Source organism: Gracilinanus agilis, chromosome 5, assembly GCF_016433145.1.
Source record: "Gracilinanus agilis isolate LMUSP501 chromosome 5, AgileGrace, whole genome shotgun sequence".
Lineage (NCBI taxonomy): Eukaryota > Metazoa > Chordata > Mammalia > Didelphimorphia > Didelphidae > Gracilinanus > Gracilinanus agilis.
In genome coordinates this window covers 266120838-266142383 of record NC_058134.1, presented here as the reverse complement: position 1 = coordinate 266142383, position 21546 = coordinate 266120838, and the positions used below count along the sequence as shown (strand labels likewise).

General features: G+C 40.0%; 1 protein-coding gene across 1 annotated transcript in view; it reads right to left on the bottom strand.

The window, feature by feature from the left end:
- Positions 1 to 21546, bottom strand: part of LOC123250175 (receptor-type tyrosine-protein phosphatase beta-like) — a 115655-nt gene that overhangs the window by 37977 nt on the left and 56132 nt on the right. Inside the window, exons 12-19 of the mRNA XM_044679195.1 lie at positions 21246 to 21509; positions 19497 to 19766; positions 18415 to 18678; positions 15602 to 15865; positions 13761 to 14042; positions 5883 to 6161; positions 4665 to 4814; positions 72 to 187 (exon numbers count right to left, since the gene is read on the bottom strand). Of these exons, the coding sequence (XP_044535130.1) occupies positions 72 to 187; positions 4665 to 4814; positions 5883 to 6161; positions 13761 to 14042; positions 15602 to 15865; positions 18415 to 18678; positions 19497 to 19766; positions 21246 to 21509 (1889 nt within the window). The remainder of the gene's footprint in view (positions 1 to 71; positions 188 to 4664; positions 4815 to 5882; positions 6162 to 13760; positions 14043 to 15601; positions 15866 to 18414; positions 18679 to 19496; positions 19767 to 21245; positions 21510 to 21546) is intronic.

The window sequence follows — 21546 nt, the reverse complement described above, 5'->3', positions numbered from 1 at the left end:
GGGGCGGGGGCTTGTTGTTTGTTTTGTTCTGCTTTTTGCTGTGAGAACTGGGCATGGTTTGGGGGACTCACTGAAGGGAAGGGGCTAGCTACTTCCTTGCCCAGGTGAGGAACTCCAAATCCTGACTGGTCAACCTCCTTCCTTCCAGTAGCTACAGAGGCGGAGTCATAACTAGCCCTCTCACATCCTGGGCAAGTAGCATAAACGCGTTTGAAAAGGGAGGGGACCCAAGCCTTGGAATACATGAACCTAGGGGGAAATGGTCAGTTGAGGTCCCAGCAGGCTAAATAGCACCTGCTGCGGAAGTTGTCTTTAAGAAGAGGGGACTTTGTTGGGCACTGTGGGGTTGTAGCTCACCTGGGGTGTGGTTGAAGGGAGGAAGTGAGCCATCAATAGCAGCTTCCTATTTGAAGCAGCCAGTCCATAAGTTCCATTGTTTCTACCTGCTCAGGGTCAGGAAGTATCCTCTGTATTTCCACACTCTGAGACAACGCTCTGGCTGCTCCACCCTAGGATTGTCTAGAGCATGGCCCCAGTCATCAGCAAGAGTTCTGAGAAATTCTTATCAAGTTTAATTCAATTTCCCTCAAATATAAATAAATGCCAATTGCTCTTCTAGAAGTGGCATGTGAGAGAAGACTGTTAAGTTCAAAATACTACTGATGAGGGAGGCATCAACTCTAAAAGGCTGAGAGTTACTGGTATACATGTCAATGGTTTACTCAGCTATATGACAAGGGAGACTGAAATAGGAACTAGGAAGAATCTTAACTAGGAAGAATATTGCCAAAGCTTCCTGTCCATTTAGGGTCTTTCCTCCATATTTATTTTTATTATATACTTATTTTACTTATATAAGTAACATACATTTTCCCTAATTTTTTACTTATATATTATACTTATATTTTATAAGTATATTTTATATATATATACTTATATTTTTATATAAGTAACATACATTTTTCCTTATTTTTTCCTTATATGTTATACTTATATTTTTATAAGCATATTTTTACATATATATACTTATATTTTTACTTATTTTTTTACTTATATAAGTGACAACCAGACTTTAAAAAGTCTTTTCCAAATCAACTCTCCACTGCAAGCTGCAGAAATTCTTGTTACCACCCAGTGCCTACCTCATAGTTCAGTAATTCAGTCCCTGAAGGTTTTTTCAGAACAAACTCATTTTGATAGTACCTTGAGCAAAAGATAATTAACCAATGGCTTTAAATCTGGAAATAGGGAGAGGCACTCAGATTTATTGCCATAAGAAATTTCAACATGAGGAAACTCCTTCTACCAATGCAGTTGAGCATCCTCGTTGTAACTGATAGTCTTAGAGAGTCGCCTAGGGTACTAACAGATTTAAATGACTTGTCCAGGGTCTTTATGTGTGAAATTTGAACTCAAGTCTTCCTAGCTTTGAGGGCAACTCTCTATGGTATTATAATGAGGAGGATAAATCTGCATATGTGTATATATAATATCTTATATATATGTATGTATTATTGTTTTTCAGTGATATTCTACTCTTCATGAGCCCATGGACTATCCAAGGGGCTTTCTTGGCAAAGACACTAGAGTGGTTTGCCATTTCCTTTTCCACTGGATCAACACAGATGGAGGTTAAGTGACTTATCCAGGGTCATACAATTAGTACGTGAGGCCAGATTTGGACTCAGGTCTTTCTGACTCCAAGTCCAGTGCTCTATCCACTAAGCCATTTAGCTGCTATATATATGTGCATGTGTAAGTATAGCTATACATGCATGCATGTATACATATTTACATACATGTTCACATACATGCATGTATGTCCATTCACTGATAAATACATACACTATGTGGGTCAAATATTGTTTTTGCAGTTGATAAGGGAAAGGTAGAAGATCCAAATTATTCCACTGAATAATTCTACCATTCTGTTGTATCAAAATGTGTGTGTGTTATTAAGAGGAGCTCAGAAAATAGTTTTGTTATACATTAGTTAAAATGGGATTTGTCCCACAGAATGCAAACACACATTAGGTTATACAAATGATTTTGAGTCTGTCTGAAGCGTTGGATTATATGGGCCATTGTTCTTCTCCATTGGCATAGATAACTCAGAGCTGACTAGGGGAATCAAAATCCTGTCCTTAAGGATGGCAATACCAGAAGGGGCTGTTGGTTTTTTTTTATGTTACTATTTGTGAGGAGCCTGAATTCTACAGAATTCAAAAATTCAAATTCAAATTCAAAAAATAAAAAAATATTGATAATTTCTTTTTACATATGATTGGGGGAAATATAAAATATGCAAACAAATTTGTATGAGCTCCTTCATTAAAATCCTGCTCTGATACTTAGCACAAACCAAATGGCTTGGCGCGGTACAGTGTGGTTCATAGTAGGTGCTTATTAACTGATTATATTTTATTATGCTATAGGAACTCTCAAAGACTGTAACAGTAAAGGACAAGCCCAGGTAGGCACAACCAAATTAGAAAGGCTTAGGGCTTGGCAACTGATAGCTTTTGGTTTTTAGGGACCAGTCAGTAAACTGACAATTATCTATGAGGTGTTGACTCTATCCCAAAAAGATACAAAGGAAAAAAAAGACCAGGGCTCTGCCCTCAGGGAGCTCACATTCTAATGGTGAAGATAGTATATAAAAAGTCATATATACAAGATAAATACAGTATAAAAGAAAGTTGTCTCGAAGGGGAGGCATTAGTATTGAAGGAGAGGAAAGGGGAGGAGGCTCTTCTAGAAAGAGGGATTTGATGTGAGTCTTGAAAGAAACCAGGGTCAGAGTTTATTCCTGGAAGGAAATTCATCCCCATTAGGTGATGGATTTTTATTTTTATTTTTTTGCCATAGCCACTTGTGAAAACTATCTATTAACTAACAGAGTTCATAGCTTTCTAAGGAGGGAGTACTCCCATGGATATTCTGAAATATTTAACTAAGTATCCTGTAACTAGAAATCAAATATCTTGGAACTAGTTAGAGATTAAATAGATTATAGTTCTTGTGGGAGTAGAAACACAGAAGAAAAACAATTACTTGAACACATGGGTTGATGGGGATATGATTGGGGATGTAGACTCTAAACAATCACCCCAGTGCAAATATTAATAATATGGAAATAGGTCTTGATCGATGACACACGTAAAACCCAGGGGAACTGAGCATTGGCTGGGGGCGGGGGGGCGGGGAGAGAGAAAGAACATGAATCATGTAACCATGGAAAAATATTCTAAAAAATAAAAATAAATCTATTTAGATTATAGTTCTTTAATAGTTTCTCTCTCTCTGAATCTCTGAATCTCTCTTTCTTTCTCTCTCTCTCTTCCCTCTATCTCTCTCTAACTCTCCCTCTCTCTGTCTCTATCTCTCTGTCTCTGCCTCTGAATCTCTGTCTGTCTCTCTTTGTCTTTCTCTCTGTCTCTATCTCTCTGTCTCTCTTTCTGTTTTTCTTTCTGTCTCTCTATCTGTCTGTCTCTCTCCTTTTCTTGGTATCTCCAGGGTTTTTTAGTGCAGTCCCTGAGACATAGTAGCTTGTTAGTAAATATTAGTTGGCTGATTAATAGGATGCAATTGTCTGAAATCAAAATGGGAAATTGGAAAGAATATATTCAAAACATCCCCTCTTCCCCTCTCTGAGTTTTTGGATTGTTTGTGCAATAAGTGGTTTGGGAGTTTAGTTTGTTGTTGTTTTTTTTTTTTTCTGGGAGATATTTGAGGTCAGGATGGATGAAGGGGTGTGTGCTTAAAGGCTGAGCAAAGAATGGTGAAGAGTTTAGTGCTTCTCTTCTAAAACATTCATTCTGGAGAGGGATTCGCAATGAACAAAGGACAGTAGAACCTTTTATTGGCCTAGGTTTTGTTGTTAGCAGTACAACCTGTTATTTCTGGTGATCTCTTCTGACACTGAGATCGCTTTGTTATATACTGCCCTTCATAGTTATGGGACTGTCTCTTTGCTGAATGAAATCTTAGTATTAAGTTCAGGAAATGAGAGGATCATGAAATTGGGTGCATCTTTCAGTGATCATTTAGTCCATACCTCAGAGGCAGCTGTGGCTCAATGGCTAGAGTACTGGGTCCCGAGTCAGGAAGACTGGAGTTCGAATTTAGCCTCAGACACTACCTAGTTGTATGACCTTGGGCAAGTCACTTGACCTCTGATTGCCTGACAGAAGGATCCACTAGAGAAAGAAACCATTCCAGTATCCTTGTCAAGAAAACCCCCTGGAGTCATGATGAGTTAGACATAACTGAACAACACAACCTGTTCCTAATAGGATTATACCTAAGTAACCTATCCCTAAAATAAAGAAAATAGAATTAAAAAAACAAACAAACCTGTCTCTTCTTTTATTTAAAATCATCAGAGGATGGAGCAACTAGGTGGCTCAGTGGATTGAGAGCCAGTTCTAGAGATGAGAGGTCTTGTATTCAAATCTGACCTCAGACACTTCCCAGCTGGGTGACCCTGGACAAGTCACTTACCCCCCATTGTCTAGCCCTTATTGCTCTTCTGCTTTGGGACCAAAACATAGTATTGATTCTGAGACCAAAGGTAAGGGTTAAAAACCAAAAATAAAATCACCAGAGGAGATTCTGTGGTCTCTCTCAGGGTCCTGCAGTCTAGTTCATTCCTGAAAACTTACCATCAGCCTCTCTCACCACTACAGTGAAGTATTTCACAGCTCCATTGGTATCGCTGAACCAGCTGCAGTTGAAAGTAAAGTTGATGGAAGACTTGCTAATTAGCACGTCCTTTTTATTCACACGGATGTGTGGAGGTGGAGGAGGAGGGCCTGGAGGAGGAGAAGGAACAAAGAGGGTTTCACCACTCAATACCGCAGCCTCACAAATCTGGACCCCAGCCAGCCCAACCCAACCCAAGGCAAGCCACAAGAGTTCCCATTTGGAGGGTGTTTGCCGCCATCAACCATCTCCCCCGTCCAACCGAGAAATTGGCAGAGGAAGCGGCATGCGGGGGGTGCCTTCAAGACAATGGAGGAGGCGACTCCTCTGCAGGATTCCTGGGGGCTGCTTTGTTGGATGTCACCCTGCATTCTCGTCCCATCCTCTAAAAGGGTTCTTTGGAACAAAGCCCCGACTCACACAGGTGTGGGGGTGAGATTGCTGGCCTTCCTCTGAGCGAGGGCGTCCCATAGAGAGAAACCCTCCTACTTCATTCAGCTCTGGAATACCAGCTCTGCCCCCTTCATTTTTATTTTAGTTTTTAAAAAGGCTTCCCTTCTGACCCAGCACCAATTGTTTGTTTTAAAACCCTCATCTTTCATCTTAGAATCAAGACTGTGTATTTGTTCCAAGGCAGAAGAGGGGTAAGGGCTAGGCAGTAGGGGTCACACAGCTTGGCGGAGTCCCAGGCCAGATTTGAACCCAACATCTCTCACCTCTGGACCTGGCTCTCAATCCACTGAGTTGCCTAGTTGCCCCTTTTTGTATCAATTCTAAAACAGAAGAGTGGCAAAGGCTAGGCAATTGAGTGACTTGCCCTGGGCCACTCTTCTGTATCCAACTCTTCATGTCTGCATTTGGGGTTTTGTTAGCAAAGATACTAGAGTGATTTGCCATTTGCTTCTCCAACTCATTTTACAGATGAGGAAGCTGAGGCAAACAGGGTGAAGCAACTTTCCCAAAGTCACACAGCTACTATGTATTTGAGGCTGGATTTGAACTCAGGTCTTCCTAACTCCAAGCTCAGAGCTCTATCCACTTATATCACCTAGCCATCCCAAGCACTATGTGCTTGGCACATACTGGGTGCTCAATAAATGTTTCTTTGCTTCACCTTTACTCCTTCAGTGGACCACTACTAATGGACAAGCTCTCCTTTTGGGGAGACGAATACTTACGATCAATCATAGTGATGGTGGTCTCTTCCACGACCTCACTGGTCATGCCCTCGGATTGTACCTTGATGGACACCCGATACTGCTTGTGGGGGACCAGGGTCATGATATTGAGAAGAGATTTGTCTTTGTCCAGCCTTCGGGAGAATTCTACCTCCCCGGTGTCCACTTTCCTGCATTCAATGCTGTACCCATCAAAGTCAGAATCCGGAGGGATCCAGGAGCAGGCGATGGCTGTGGAATTCTGGGGGCGGCAGTGGAGGTTTTGTATCTTGTCTGGCCCTAGAGGAGGGAGAGTAATAGAATGTATTCAGGACTTGGCAGTAGATGGTTCCCATTTGTGGTGTTTGCTTCTGAATAATAGCCATCTCCCTAACACCTCAAAAGACTTTCTGGCCCAGAGTTCTTAACCCTCCTTTATGTCATGGACTCCTTTGGCAGTCTGGTGAAGACTACGAGCCTTTTCTCAGAAGAATATTTTTAAATGAAATGAAATCAGTACAAAGGATCCCAAAGACATGAACCCCTTACTCGATACCTTCCTTCTCCTTCCCTCAACAATTACTCTGGGAGCCAATGACCCTGGCCCCTGTTTCTGCATGATGTGCCATTTCTAGGCATCTACATGGGTTGTCCCTGAGCCCTCTCCCTCCTCATCTGTCCCTCCTGACTGCCTGCAAGTGTCAGTTCCTTCATCACATAGCCCAGCCCCTGGTCCTTCTCACCCTTAGTACCTTCCCTCAGAGATGATCTCCACTTTGCCCTTCCTTTATCTTGTTTGTCCCCAGCTGTCTGTCAGTTGTCTTCCCCACTGGATGGAGTATCTTGTGGCCAGAGACTGGCCTTTCTCTGAATCCTCAGTACTGATCACCATACCTGGCACATGTTAGGACCTGAGAAGTATTTGCTGACCGATATACAATCATGAAAATGGTTTTGGAAATTCATAGTTTGTTGGTTAAGAACCATTGTTCTAGGTCAGTAGTTCTCAGAGTGTGGCATGGAGACCCTAGCAGGTACTGGAGACCTTTCAGGGAGCTTTGTGAGGGCAGAACAATTTTCAGCAAACTACCACGACATTTTATTACTAGGTAGAACCCACATGAACAAAGCTCTGTGGGGTCTTCAATAATTTTTAAGGGTGCCAAGGTCCTGAAACCAAAAAATCCGAGATCTAGGATATTATTTAAAAATAAATGACATTGGGGCAGCTAGATGGTGCAGTGGATGGCTCAGGACTAGAGACAGGAGGTCCTAGGTTCAAATGTGACTCCAGACATTTCCTAGCTGGGTGACCCTGGGCAAGTCACTTAACCCCTATTGCCTAGCCTTTACTGCTCTTCTGCCTTGGAACCAACACACAGTATTGATTCTAAGATGGAAGATAAAGGTTTTTTAAATGACATTCAGAGTATATGGGTTTTTTTAGCTCTAGCTATTGTATTATAAAATGAAATATATATGCATTACATATATACATTATATATACACTTTATATACACTAGAAATGTACACTATATAAACACTGTGAATACTATACACATATAGACTATACCTATACTGCATATACATATCATATATTATATATACACTACACATGCATATATACTATATAGATACACTATAGATACACATACATGATATACATACTATATATAGACATACTGTATATACTCTATACTATATATGGGCTATATATAGTATATACATACACTATACACATATATTCTCTCTATATAATGTATATATCCATATCTATCTGTCTGCTCTCTATGTGTCTATGTATCTTTCTCTCTCTTTATCCATCTATGTATCTGTTTATGTATCTATCTGTCTATGTATCTATCTCTCCATCTATCTATCCATTCATCTATCTATCTATCTATCTATCTATCTATCTATCTATCTATCTATCTATCTATCTATCTATCTGTCTGTCTGTCTGTCCGTCCATCCATCCGTCTGTCTGTCCTATACTAAATATATAATGTATGGGAAGATTGATGCTGGAAAGCAAGCTTATTGGTAAGTCCAAGCAATTAACGAGGCTGCCCCTCAGTCCCCCCTTGCTCTGCCCTTAGGTTCTGTGACCCATGTGACAAAGTAGAGGTAACTACAGGGCTATCTTGCTGACTCTGACAGTCTGTGATCTGTTATGGGTAAACACTAAAACATCTTGATGAGCTGATGTCAGCGTTGACTAAATCGCTATGGTTTGGGTGGGGCATGGGTGGAAGAAATCATGTTGATATCTAGTCCCTTCACCCAGGAGATGGGATGATGTAACTTTTGTTTATATTAGGAGCCAGCAGACAGAGGAGGGAAGCTAATCTGATATCATCCTTTGGCATGTCTCCGGATTCTCCACCATAAGAGAGCTCCTGAGGGCCAAGGCTAGACCTATTTCTGCCTCCCAAATGGAACAGCTGTGAGGGCCAGGTCTTGGGTTCTAAATCGCCATGCCATGATTGTGAGAGCTGTCATCACTGTGACTGCCCATGTATGAGGTATAACTTATTACTTTCTACCAGCCATGCTTCATTTTATCAGTTGGTAATCAGTGAATGGAGATCCTGTGTGAGTAGAGTATGCCATAGTATGTGAGAAGGAGACTTCTCTGTTGGATTGATGCGGGGACTGAACTTGGAATTAGGAAACCCTGGGTTCAAATCCTATCAAATCCTAATCCTGGGTTCAAATATCTTCAGGTATTTTTTCATTTTGTGACCAAGGAAGAGTTACTTAGCCTATCTATGCCTCAGTTTGTTGTTCTTCAGTCATTTTTTCAGTCATACCCAATTCTTTGGGACCCCAATTGGGATTTCCTTGGCAGAGATACTGGAGTGGTTTGTCATTTACTTCTCCAGCTCATTTGATAGATGAGGAAACTGAGGCCAAGAAGGTGAAGTGATGTGAGACCAGATTTAAACTCAGGAAGAAGAGTCTTCTTGACTCAACTCCTGGCACTCACTTTCCATATCTATAAAAGGAGGGGGCTAAGTCTGATGGGTTCAAAGGGTCCTTTCTAGCTCAAAATTGGTGTTCCACTGCTCTGCACATAGAAGAATGCTTGTGTTCATTTTGGAGGGGCACATGTCTGCTTGTGAATAGGAATATGTAAATGTTAGACTCTAGAAAGAGAGTGAGATTTCTCAGAATCTTGCTAAAGAAGCTGCAGTGGTTTCCATGCTGCTGGTGTACTGCAGGCATTTAATAAGAATACTTGCTTGCTGACTGGACTCTAGGATAAAATGTAAACTCTTCTGTTGACTTTTAAAGCCCTTCATGAACTGGTTCATTGGTTTACAAGTTAATTGCTGTCACACACCTTATGTTCCAGCCAAATTGGCTCATTAGTTCTCTGTACATGGCATCCTGTCTCCCATCTCTTTGCCTTTGCCTCCCTCCTCACTTTTGACTCTTGAAATCCTGAGTACCACTTAGGATTCACTTCAGGGGCCACCACCTTCAAGGAGCAGGCTTTCCTGGTTCCTTCAATTTTTAGATCCGCTGGAAATGCCATTCTGTATTTACTTATTGGTGCCCAGTTCCTGCTTTGTTGAATAATCAATTTGTGTGGGCAGTAGATGAACACCACTGGCAATGTAGGTGACTATAAATTTGAGTTCTATTCTCAAACATGAACCTCTAGACCCAACCAGAGTAGAAGAGTTGAGAGAGCTCTGGACTTGGAGCTAGAAACATCTAAGATTAAATTCTGCCATTAGGCACTTCCTAGCGGTGTTAGTCTGGACAAGCCACTTAACCACTCAATGCCTCAGTTGCCCCATATGTAAAATGAGGTGGTTGGATTCAGTGGCCTTTACTATCCCTTCTGGCTTTAGATCCTAGAATTCTTCCTCTTCTCCTTCTGTCCGCAACTGTACACATTCAGTCATCTTGCATCTTTCAGAAGAATCTCAGAGGACTAAAACATTTCCCCTAGATTAGCATCCTCTACAAACAATGCTGCTTTTGAAGAGAATATGTTCTCTGCTTCAGTATCCAGGTGCCTGGGTTAATCAAATTGCCTACCATCTCTGGGAGGGATAAGGGCAATGGAGGGAGAGAGGGAGACATTTTGGATCTTATAAATACAAAAGATGTATGTTGAAAATGGTTATTGCATGTAATTGGAAAAAACAAAATATCTAAATTAAAACAACAACAACAACACTGGGTCTGGGATCTATTCTGGAAAATGCAGAGGTGCCAAACACACTGCCTGGGGCAACATGCAGCCCATAATACTCCCAAGTGCCACCCAGGCCAGATTAAAATGCCAGTTGAAAATATTGAACAAAGTACATAAATAAAACGCAGCAAAACATAGATATATTAACATGTGGGTTTCCAAGTAATATGTGGCCTAGCCTACAGGAATCCTTATGTATGGCTTAGCCTCCGCTTCTATTTGAGTTTGAAACCCTTGTTGGAAACACTACTATCTTATAGCCTTCTTTCCTCTGCCTTTTGCCCAGACCCCTCAGTCTTGTTGTCATTCAATCGTTTTTTAGGTTTTCATTCCTGTCCAACTCTGCATGGCCCCATTTGGAGTTTTCCTGTGACTTGGAATGGTTTGCCATTTCCTTCTTCAGCTCATTTAACAGATGAGGAAACTGAGACAAACAGGGTGAAGTAAGTTGCCCAGTGTCACACAGCTAGTAAATGTCTGAGGCTAGATTTGAATTCAGGAGGATGCAGGTCCAGCCCTCTATTCGCTGTTCCACCTTCAGCCCTAGCCAGCATTAAAGACCATTCTCCATCATATCAGAAGACCTTCCAGTTACCAGCCCACTCATTATTAACTGACTGTACAATTTTACAGAATTAAGTAGCCAGAGACTCTGAAAATGCCCTAGTAAAAAGAGTAGATGCTCTCTTTTTATACAAATGTGCCCAACACCCATCTCTGCCCCAAATAATTCCTGAATCCCATTCTTACCTTTCTCAGCTAACCTGACAATGAATAGGTAGCATGTAATATACTCTGGGGATGCGGAAGAGAAACACGACACAGTCCCTGACCTCAAGGGCAGAGAATAGGAAGCAGACAAAAGACTTTTCATTACTATGTCTCCTTTCTCCCCATAGAAATGTTGATCCTTTATTAAATCAGGCAGGAGTGAAACTGAACCTTGTGGGCTGGGTGTTGCTGTGTGTCACCTCAGCCTAGTTCCTGCCCATTCCTTAACCTTGGCATAAGAGGGGCTGGCATGGGTGCCAAGGCTTTAACGACAATAGATTCACAGCCCTTCCCCAGGGGACTGTTTTCTTTCTGTAGGAAGTGAACCCTGAACAGACATGTTTTGCATTTATAGATACAGTGGAGGCATGATTTTGGAAGGACCCAATGACATAGAGAACTTGGACTGTCAAATCTGGTTGGCTTAAAATAATAGGTCTAGAGCTAGAAGGAATCTTTGAGGCCATCTAGACCAATCCTTTCCTTTGGCAGACCACATTGCCTCCAGAAACATATATACACGGAAGGATATGACTCAAGTCCTTTGGTATTTGGGTCACAAGTTATAATCTTCCTCAAACGCCATGAGAATTTGAAATAAAGTATAATTTTATTTGGATTCACCTTGGGCAAGCCCTTTCCAATCACATTACTAAGTTTTCTCAACTGGACTTTAGTTTTCTCAACTGTAAAACAGGACATTGGATTAGATGAACTTTTCAGTCTTGGATTTATTTTTAAATTATAATTCTTAAAAAATACTACCTTCTCTTTTAGAATCAATCTTGTGCATTGGTTCTAAGGCAAAAGAGCAGTAAGGACTAGGCAATGGGATCCAAGTGTCTTGCCTAGTGTCAGATTTGAACCAAGCACCTCCCATCTCCCGGACCAGCTCTCTATACACTAAACTACCAGGCTGCCCCCCAAACTGATAAGCCCATTTACTTGGCATTTTGCAAAGCACAAGACAAATGGAATAGCAGAATGTAATTGAAGGTAGAGACTGTTTTGATTTGGTCTTGTATTCCTGAAGGTAAGTGACTTGCCTAGGGTCATGCAGTTTAGTATGTCACACTTTAGCCTAGGTCTTCCTGGTTCTGAGACCAGGTCTCTACACACAATATCACACTACCATACAACATTTCATATACATAAATTTAAGTTATCATTGTTATTGTTTAATCGTTTCAGTCATGTCTGACTGTGATCCCATTTGGGTTGGGTTTTTTGTTTTTTTTTTGGCAAAGGTACTGGCGTGGTTTGACATTTCCTTCTCCAGCTCATTTTACAACAGAGGAAACTGAGGCAAACAGGGTTAAGTGACTTTTCCAGGGTCACACAGCTAGTAAGTATCTGAAGTCATATTTGAATTCAGGACTTCTGATTCCAATTTTGGCATTCTCTCCACTGCACCACCTGGCTGCTCAACTTGGAATATGGTATATACCAAATAAATCTTTCTTGGATTAGACTGGAAGCAGCACTGGGCAGTAAAGTCGGAAGTCAAAGAACCTGGGTTCATATCCTACCACTGATGCTTGCTAAACACTTACCCAGCCTGGGTCTTGTTTTCTTTATTTACAAAATGGGGAGATTAGACTAGACAGTTTCTGAGATCCCTTCCAGCTCTAGATCTATGATCCTCAATGACTGGATTAACTCATCTTTGCCACATTAATGATCCCTTTTGTGTCAAAATCCTAGATCTTCCTCTTAGTTTTCATTTCTGCACTTTAATTTTGGGGCTGCTAGGCTAAGTTGGGCAGCTAGGTGGTGCGGTGGATAGAGTACCTGATAGATTCAAATGTGGCCTCAGACATTTACTGTGTGACTCTGGGCAAGTCATTTTACTCTATCTGCCTCAGATTCCTCATCTATAAAATGGGGACATATTGGAGAATGAAATGACAAACCATTCTAGTATCTTTGCCAAGAAATAACAAAGTCCATGGAGTCACATAGTTAGACACAACTGAACAATAACAACTTCCACCTACATTTAGATATTTTTAGGATCAAATAACATCATGTATTTGAAAGCATTTTGTAAACTGTAAAACATTGTATAATTGTAAGTTTGGCCTTATAATTCTTTCCTTCCTCCTTCCCTCCCTTCTTTCTTTCCTTACTCTCTGTCTCTATCCCCAACCCCACCCCCACCACCTTTTTTTCTCTCCTTTTTCCCTCCCAGGTACTATAGAGTCAGATTAGCTATTAAATGAAACATAAGATTGAGAGCTGAAAGGGACTTCAGAGGTCACTGATGCTAGCATCCTCATTTTGTAGATGAGGAAACCAAGACCCAGGGAGGTTAACCAATTTGCCCTGGATCACAAAAGTACTAAACTGGGGAGACAAGAAATTGTAACACTGGAAAGGGAAGAAGAAAGAAAGAGAAGAAGAAAGAAAGAAAAAGAAAGGAAGAAAGAAGAGAAAAGAGAGAAAGAGGGAAAGAAAGGAAGAAAGAAAAGAAAAAAAGAAGAAAAAAGAAAGGAAGGAATAAAAGAAGGAAGGAGAGAAAGAAAGAGAGAAAGAAAGAGCCAAAGAGAAAGGAAGAAAGGAAGGAAGGAAGAAAAGAAGGAAGGAAAGAAGGGAGGGAGGGAGGAAAGAAGGAAAGAAGGAAGGAAAGAAAGAAGAATTTGAGAAAAATACCTCTTAAAGAAAGTAGATGCCAATGTTTTACAAAGCTCATATCAGTCTTTCAAGGATCTTGATCACAAAGTGGATTATTTTTAGTTTCATAGCACATATAAAAAGAGACAAGTCTATAACTCACATTGTTTTCTACATGAATCTGAGCCAATCTTCCATAACAAATAGGAGATGTAAAGTAAGGCCCTCTAAAATGATCAGATGGTTTCCTCTACCTCCTACCCCCCACCTACTGAGAACTGCTGGTCCCCCAAATGACATACTTGTCCTCACTGTTCCAGAAATCGGTTGGCTGTAGGTCTTCCAAGATTCACCGCTGACAGTCCTAACGCTGAATTGATAGAACCGTCCTGGATGAAGTCCATATATAATTCGTCCCTTTGATTTTCTATTACTGTAGGGGTTGAAGATGGTGAGCTGGTCTCTTGGAAACCACTGGAGTTCAAAGTCATCATAGTCTGTCCAGTCTGGTGGGCCTTGCCATGTGATGGCCAGGGAAGTGTTTGCCACATCAGCAAAGGACAAAGAACTGGGAGGACTTGGTGCTGTATGGAGAAGAAAGGGAAGAAATTACATGGATTTTGGAAGCTATATGTTGAGTCTAGATGACATGAAATATGGCTGCTTTGTGGGTCTCCAATTATGCCTCACATTTATAGTCTCACTCTGATAAGGAAATAAAATTTTAATTCACTGCAGTAAGCTGTCATTAATATTAGTTAATATTGATATTTTTAGCTTCCTTTATGCATATGCTCTTCCATTAGGTGGTGAGATCCTCCAAAGCAGGGACTGTCTTATTCCTTTCTTTGTATCTCCAGCACTTAGCATAGGACATGGCACAGAGAAGGCACTAAATAAATGTTCAGTGACTTGACTCTCTGGGACAAGAAAACCTAAACTAAGCCAGGCCCTTCAGCAACTTCTGCTCTACTGGGTGGAATACACTTACTCAGATCAGTAAGTACAAGATAATTTGAGGAGGAAGAAAACACTAATTAGCAGGGGGGAACCGGGAAAGGCTTTCTGTAGAAGTTGGCAACTAGTTGAACCTTCAGGATTGTAAGAGGAGGAGATGAGGAAGAAGCAGATCATTCTAGGCATGGAGAGCCTGTGTAAGGATAAATTTTTTAAGCTCTTACATTCTGTCTTAATAACAATTCTAAGACAGAAGGGCAAGGGCTGGGCAAACAAGAGTAAGTGACTTGCCAACAGTTACAACGCTATGAAGTATCTGAGGCCAGATTTAAATGTAGGTCCTCCTGACTTCAGTCCTGGCACTCTATCCACTGTTACCTAGTTGCCCCACTGTGTAAGGGTATTAAGATAGAAGATGTAATTCCCAGTTCAGGGGAGTGGGCCAATTCTTCTGGAATACTGTATATGTAGGAGATTAATGCAGAATAAATCTAGAAATGGAAACTGGCCCTCTAGATTATGAAGAACTTATAGAACAGAAATGTAAACTGAGTTGAGTCTGAGTAATGTACCGATTATTTTCTTTTTTTTGTCAATTTTAAGTTAAATTATTCATGAGAGTCTATAGGGCGTAGTGCATAGAGAGCTGGTCTCAGGGTCATGAAGACTTGGTTCAAGTTGAACCTCTGAAACATACTGGTAAATCATTTAAATTCTCATTGCTAGGGTGACTTCCTAAGATCAGAAGGTACCAATCAGTATCGATAGGGGAAGGATCTAGATCTAAGGGGTTCTCTATGGCAAAGAAATTATGGAGCTAGTCCTTATTTCTATAAATATTTATATAATCAAAATCACATCAGTAAATAAATTCAAAATATCCTATGGTGGTTCTATGGTGTGTCCTATGGTGTGTTCTATGGTGTTTCCTAAGGTGTCTTCTATGGTGTGTCCTATAGTAGTTTGATGGCATATCCTATAGGGATTGTTTGGTATATCCTATGGTGGTCCAATGGTGTCATGTATACTGGTTCTTTGGCATCTCCTTTGGTGTGCCTTAAGGCTGTTCTATGGTGTCTCCTATGGTGTGTTCTATGGTGGCTCCTATGGTTGTCCTGTGTTGTCATATATGTGGGTTCTATTTTGCAGAGTTGGACAGCAGGATGATGGCAGCTGGACATCTTACCTGTTCTGCTCTCAGCTCTGATGGTATTGGTGAGGTCACCACTATGAGTCACCACACTCAGAGTGTACTTTCTCCCGGGAACAAGGCTATGGAAATGCTTCTCTGTGAGATCTTTTGCCTTCCATTTTTCCTTCTGACTGCCATTGGGATTGAAAAGAATCAGTTCATAAGAATCCAGGTCTCCAGGCGCAGGGCTCCAGGTGAACAAGAGGCTGTCTGTCATGTTCTGGTTGGAGCCCTTGAGATTGTTCACTGCAGCTGGGACTGAAACAAAAAGGGATAATTACTCCTGAGTGCACACCAGGGACAAATGAAGGCTTCTTGGACTATGGTTATCAAATTTGGCTTGAGTGGTAGACATCCTGATCTTCTTCCTCATCTCGGAGTTTAGGGGCATGTGGATATATTGTGTGAAGAATCATAATCTCGAAACATACTACAGACTTTTACTTTGCATCTGAACTGTTTGATCTCATTAAGTTAAACTTTGAGGGTCTACCTTAGAGAAAAGTACAAATACTCCAAGCAGCATTGGTCTCAATTGCTTCAGACTTCCCTTTCTTCTATTCCATCTACTCTCTGGATATTTGGAGTTCCTTTCCTCATTTCATCCCTATCCAAATCTATTGTCAGCTCAACTTTCAGGACATGGCTAGCTATCAGCCATTTATACCTTCATGTGAAGCGCTCTCCCTTCCCAGAGGTATTTACACTTCATGATCATCACTAATTGCAGAGATGAAAAGCGTTCCCTCTGTTAGAGCAACTGAAATGCAACATTGCCCCACCATTTCTCTTTCAGTAAAGGAAACCAGCGATTTGCTACTCCAGCTCACACAAGTGCTTTTCAGATTTAGAAGAGACATTTCCACGGGGGGGGGGGGGGGGAGGGAGAGCTTTTCGTTGCACCCTTTTCCATGCAGCTGAAGTCAGAACATCCCAGCAATTGCCTACATAATTGAAGGATGAGGAAATAAGTTCTTACATAGCCCTTACTCTTCTTCAGGCACTGTGCCAAGCACTTTGCAATTATAATCTCATTTGATCCTCACAACGACCCTGTCAGATAGGTGCTGTTATTGTCCTCATTTTACAGCTGAAGAAACGGGGGCAAAAAGAAGTTAAGTGACTTGTCCAGGGTCACATAGCTAGTAAATGTCTGAGGCTGGACTTAAACCCAGGTCTTCTTGACTCCAGGTCCAGCTCTAGCCACTGTGTGACCAGCTGCCTCTAAGATGAAGCCCATCTCCCACTTTTACCACCCTTCAACAGAGGATCTGTTTCCTTTAGAGGACAGAAGAGGTCGCAAGGGGGAAATCATGAGTCAGTAGAGCACTCCCTGTGTGGATTTATGAGCACAATGAGTCTTTGTTGCTTTACTCGATATACCAATCCTCTAATAAAACATGAGAAGATATGTTAGATGTTCGTGTTGCCTAAAACTCTTCAGTTGTACAGGTTCAGTTACATATTTGTGTGTGTGTGTGCGTGTGTGTGTGTATAAGTATATATATATACACGCATATGTATATATATATATACACATATATCTATATATATCTATATATATGATGTTGTTTCACACACATCTCTGATTTTCCCATGGCCTATCCTCCCTTCTCTAGGTTTCTCCCTGTCAATGCTGTCTGTGCTGATGGAAAGCAGACAAGAAAGTATCTGAAAGGGGTGAGAGTGAATCAGAGTCTCTTTGAATATTAGTAAAGGTTGATTCACTTTAAACTAAAATACTGAAAGAACAACTAGTTAGAATCAGAAAGACTGGGAGGGGGGCATACATACATACAATATATATACATATATATATGTATACATATCTCTCTGTCTGTTTGTCTGTCTGTCTGTCTATCTATCTATTTAGAAGGGTTAACAAGAGGCACCACTGGGTAGCTGATAGAGATCTGGCCTTAAAACCAAGAAGACCTGAGTTTAAGTCTAGTCTCTGACACATGTTGGACCAGCAAGATGGCACAGTGGATAGAGTACTGTGCCTAGAATCAGGAGGACTCATTTTCCTAGGTTCAAATTTGACCTTATACACTTCCTAGCTGCATAATCCTGGGCAAGTTACTTAATGCTGTTTGCCTCAGTTTCCCAATCTGTAAATGAGTTGGAGAAGGAGATGGAAAACCATTCCAGTATCTTTGCCAAAAAAACCCCACATGGAGTCACAAAGACTTGGACATGACTGAAAAACAACTCAACAACAACAACCACAACTTCAACAACTGCCATATAAGCTGTGCAAATAAGGGCAAGTCACTCAATCTCTCAAAATCCCAGACCAATTTCTAAGTTGCAGAGCAGTTAGGAATATGCACTGGTAGAAGGAATTTCTTTGCTGGGAGTTCTTCTGCCAATAAAATCACAGCTCTGCCCTCCCTCCAAACCTCAAAGGCTTCATTATACTTATATTCAGGGCTAGGGAAAAGTGTCATTTGACTTTTTCTTTAAAAATACACACACACACATACACACACACACACACAGAATAAAGAAAGACATAGTGATAGAGAGAGAAGGAGAGAAAGACAGAGAGAAAAAGAAAGAGAGAGAAAGAGATAGAGATAGTGAGAGAGAGAAGAAAGAAAGACAGAGGGAGAAAGACAGAGAGAGAAACAAAGACAGAGACAGAGAGAGAGAGAGAGACAGAGATTGAAATATGGAGAGTGATTATAATTTGTCTAATAGATACTTGCACACTAAAGATTATTGCAGTGAAGAATTGCTAAAGTTCATTTGGCTTTCCTTACTGTATATTGCTACTTTGGCAGTGGGAGAGAGGGAGTGCTTACCTGTTCTACCAAATATAAATGACTCATTTGAAAGCTCCCCGCTATGAGTCACAATCACCATTTTGTACATTCTGCCTTGCATCAGGTTCTGAAAAGCGCAGTGCTGAACTCCAGGGTCCACCTTGGCTCTCTCCTGAAGGGTCTTGTCTGGATTGTACAGGAAGATGTTGTACCAGTTTAGCTCTCCCTCAGAGGTCTTCCAGGTGAATGCTAGGTGGCTGGTGGAATTCTCTGTGATCCTCAAATTGGTCACAGCTGCCGGCACTGGAAACATGAATTAGAAAGACTGTTACAGAAAGCTAATGTCATGAAAATCCATTGGGAGGTAGGTGGCCATAGAGAAGAGAGAATGGCCTTTGAAATAAGGAAGAACCATCCCTAATCCTAATATCAATTACCAGTGAGTGATAATTATTAAATATTCACACAATAGCTAAATTTGTGTTAGTTTTATTAGTTAAAATAGTTAAATTAGTTAAATTAGCTTTGTGGCCCGATACTGTTTGAGATCCTTGTGTTTGGTGGTCTTCAAGAGTTGCCAGGGACAAAACTATCAGCTCATGGCAACCATTTTTTGTTTAAGAAGGGATAGATTTAGACTTGGCCTCAGACACTTCCTCGCTGGGTGACCCTAGGCAAGACACTTAACCCCCATTGCCTAGCCCTTACCACTCTTCTGCCTTGGAATCGATACTTATTGATTGGAAGAAAGAAGGTAAGAGTATTTTTTATTTTAAAGAAAGGATAGTCATCAGACCTCTGATTTTTCAATAATAAAGGGAACTTGTGAATGAGGAATCTTCCTATAGGAATATAATTTTTAGAGCTTATAGTCTTGGAAAGTTGGCTAAAGCTCTGAGAGATTAAGTGACTATCTCTGGGTCATACAGCCTGTACGTTTCAGAGGTTATTCTTAAACTCAAGTTTTTCTGGCATGAAGACTGGATTTCTAGTCATTACTTGAAATATCCTTTCATGAAAATTTTCATTTTAGAAATGTGTCAGTGAAGGACTTGAACCCTGGTCTTCCTGACTCTGAGTTTGGTATAAAAAAGAAAACCAAACCAGCCCATTTTTATTACCTGTCCTGCCTTCGGTTTCAGCCCGAACACTGAAGAGTCCTCCACTGACAGTCAGGATTTGTATCTTGTACTTCTTTCCCGGTATTAAATCTTCAAATTTGTGTTGCTTAGCTGAAGCCACCTCTGATTTGTTGCTCAGGAGAGTCCCTTCTTCATTTAGAAGCAAGATATCATATCTTTCCGCCATGCCAACTGCTCCTTGCCAAGTCACTATCAATGAATGACTACTATATGCATTGTCTGCATATAATCCTTGGACAGATGCAGGCACTGTAGATAACAACAAAAGGAAAGAGAACCAGATTAGGTTAGATCTTCTAGGGTATAATAATAAATGGAGAAAAAATGTCTGACTATCTAGAAACAGAGACCAATAACTGTTTGATCACATGGAACTTCTCATATAAACACTTCTGTGAAGTATCTACACATGGGAACAGCTTTAGAGGAGGTTGTTCTGGAACTAAATTACTTGGATAATTGCTTCAGTTCTTTGTTTCACTCTGTTTCTAGACATAGGCTTAAACCACAGAGACAGAGAGGAGAAGAGAGAATGGTTTTGACAAATACTCGGGGATGGGTGAAAATCCTGAAGCCTGAAGGTTTTTGAGACTCTAGATTTCTACATAGTCTGCAAATCTTAGAGATAAGTTCTAGCTGAAGTTAGCTACAAATAATTAGTAAGTTAATGTCTAAGATTTGCTGAAGGAATAAATAAACTGTGGTTCTTGTTATTTTCAAGGTAAGTTGTTACAAGTCAGTATTTTAAGGCACTGAAAGGTAGAACTTGTGAAATGCAAACACATTTCCATTTAAGCAGAGTGCCAATCAAGACAGAAGTATGTTTAAATGAATTAGTAAACATAACTGGATTAGCTAATCATTGAATATTCGAGTTGAAAGGGATCTCAGAAACCATTTGATTCAAACACTTAATTGATAGACTTGAAAAAAGAAGTATGCTTTATAATTAATATATTATATTTATATTATATTATATGTAGTATATAAATAATGTATAGTATAAATAATGTAATATAGTATAGTATAATATAAAATAACATGCTATTATACTTGAGTATATAATATTGATATATAACATGATGTGATATATTTAACAACATACAATTAATGTACTATACTATATTATAATATGCTATATGATATGATATCAGATGTTATATAATTATATAATGTAACGTAATACAATATAACATAATATAGTTTTATAATTTCTAAAATTGGTACTTGTCCTTCCTTTATTGTGTCTGTAAGCTAATTTGTCTTTCCCTGTGATATGTGTATGATATATAACATTTTTTGTATCCTTGAAAATCAATCTTCAAATAAGAATACTTAAAACACCTACAGTTATACAACATGAATTAGTATCAGAACTTAAATTACTATCATTTTTGACAAGCAAAAGGATAGCCAGAATTCATTTGGGTAGTAATACTTCTCTTATCGAACCACAGGATTCTTATGATTTAATTTCCATTTCTTCTATACAATTTATGATAATAAGGAAAATATAATAGGAATGAGAGGGGAGGCTATTATGAATAATTCTTATTATTGTAATACATTTAAAATAATTATTAAATCATAAAATTTATTTTCTGTGCATTTAGATGTTTTATAATTTATTTAAATTTTGAGATTTTTAAAGAATGCTTTGTTGACTATTTCCCACCTTAAATAATCTTTTGATATTATTTCAGATCTTTTGTTCATATCAGCACTTACCTGTTCGACCAAGGGTTTCTACCTGGTTACTCAGGGAACCACTGATGGACTCCACCACAATCTGGTATAGTTCCCCTGCTTTTAATTTGTGAAATGTGTGTTCATTGATATGCTTGGGGATGGTTTGTGAATCAATTTTATGATGCTGCTTAAATGCTGTCACTCTGTATGAATCGACATCTCCTCCACCAGGAGTCCAATTCACTTTCAGGCTGTCTGTCATCCCATTAGGGGAAACGTGTATATTTTTTACAGGACTTGGAGCTAAAGAAAAAATAAAAAGAAGAAAGAAGAAAAAATG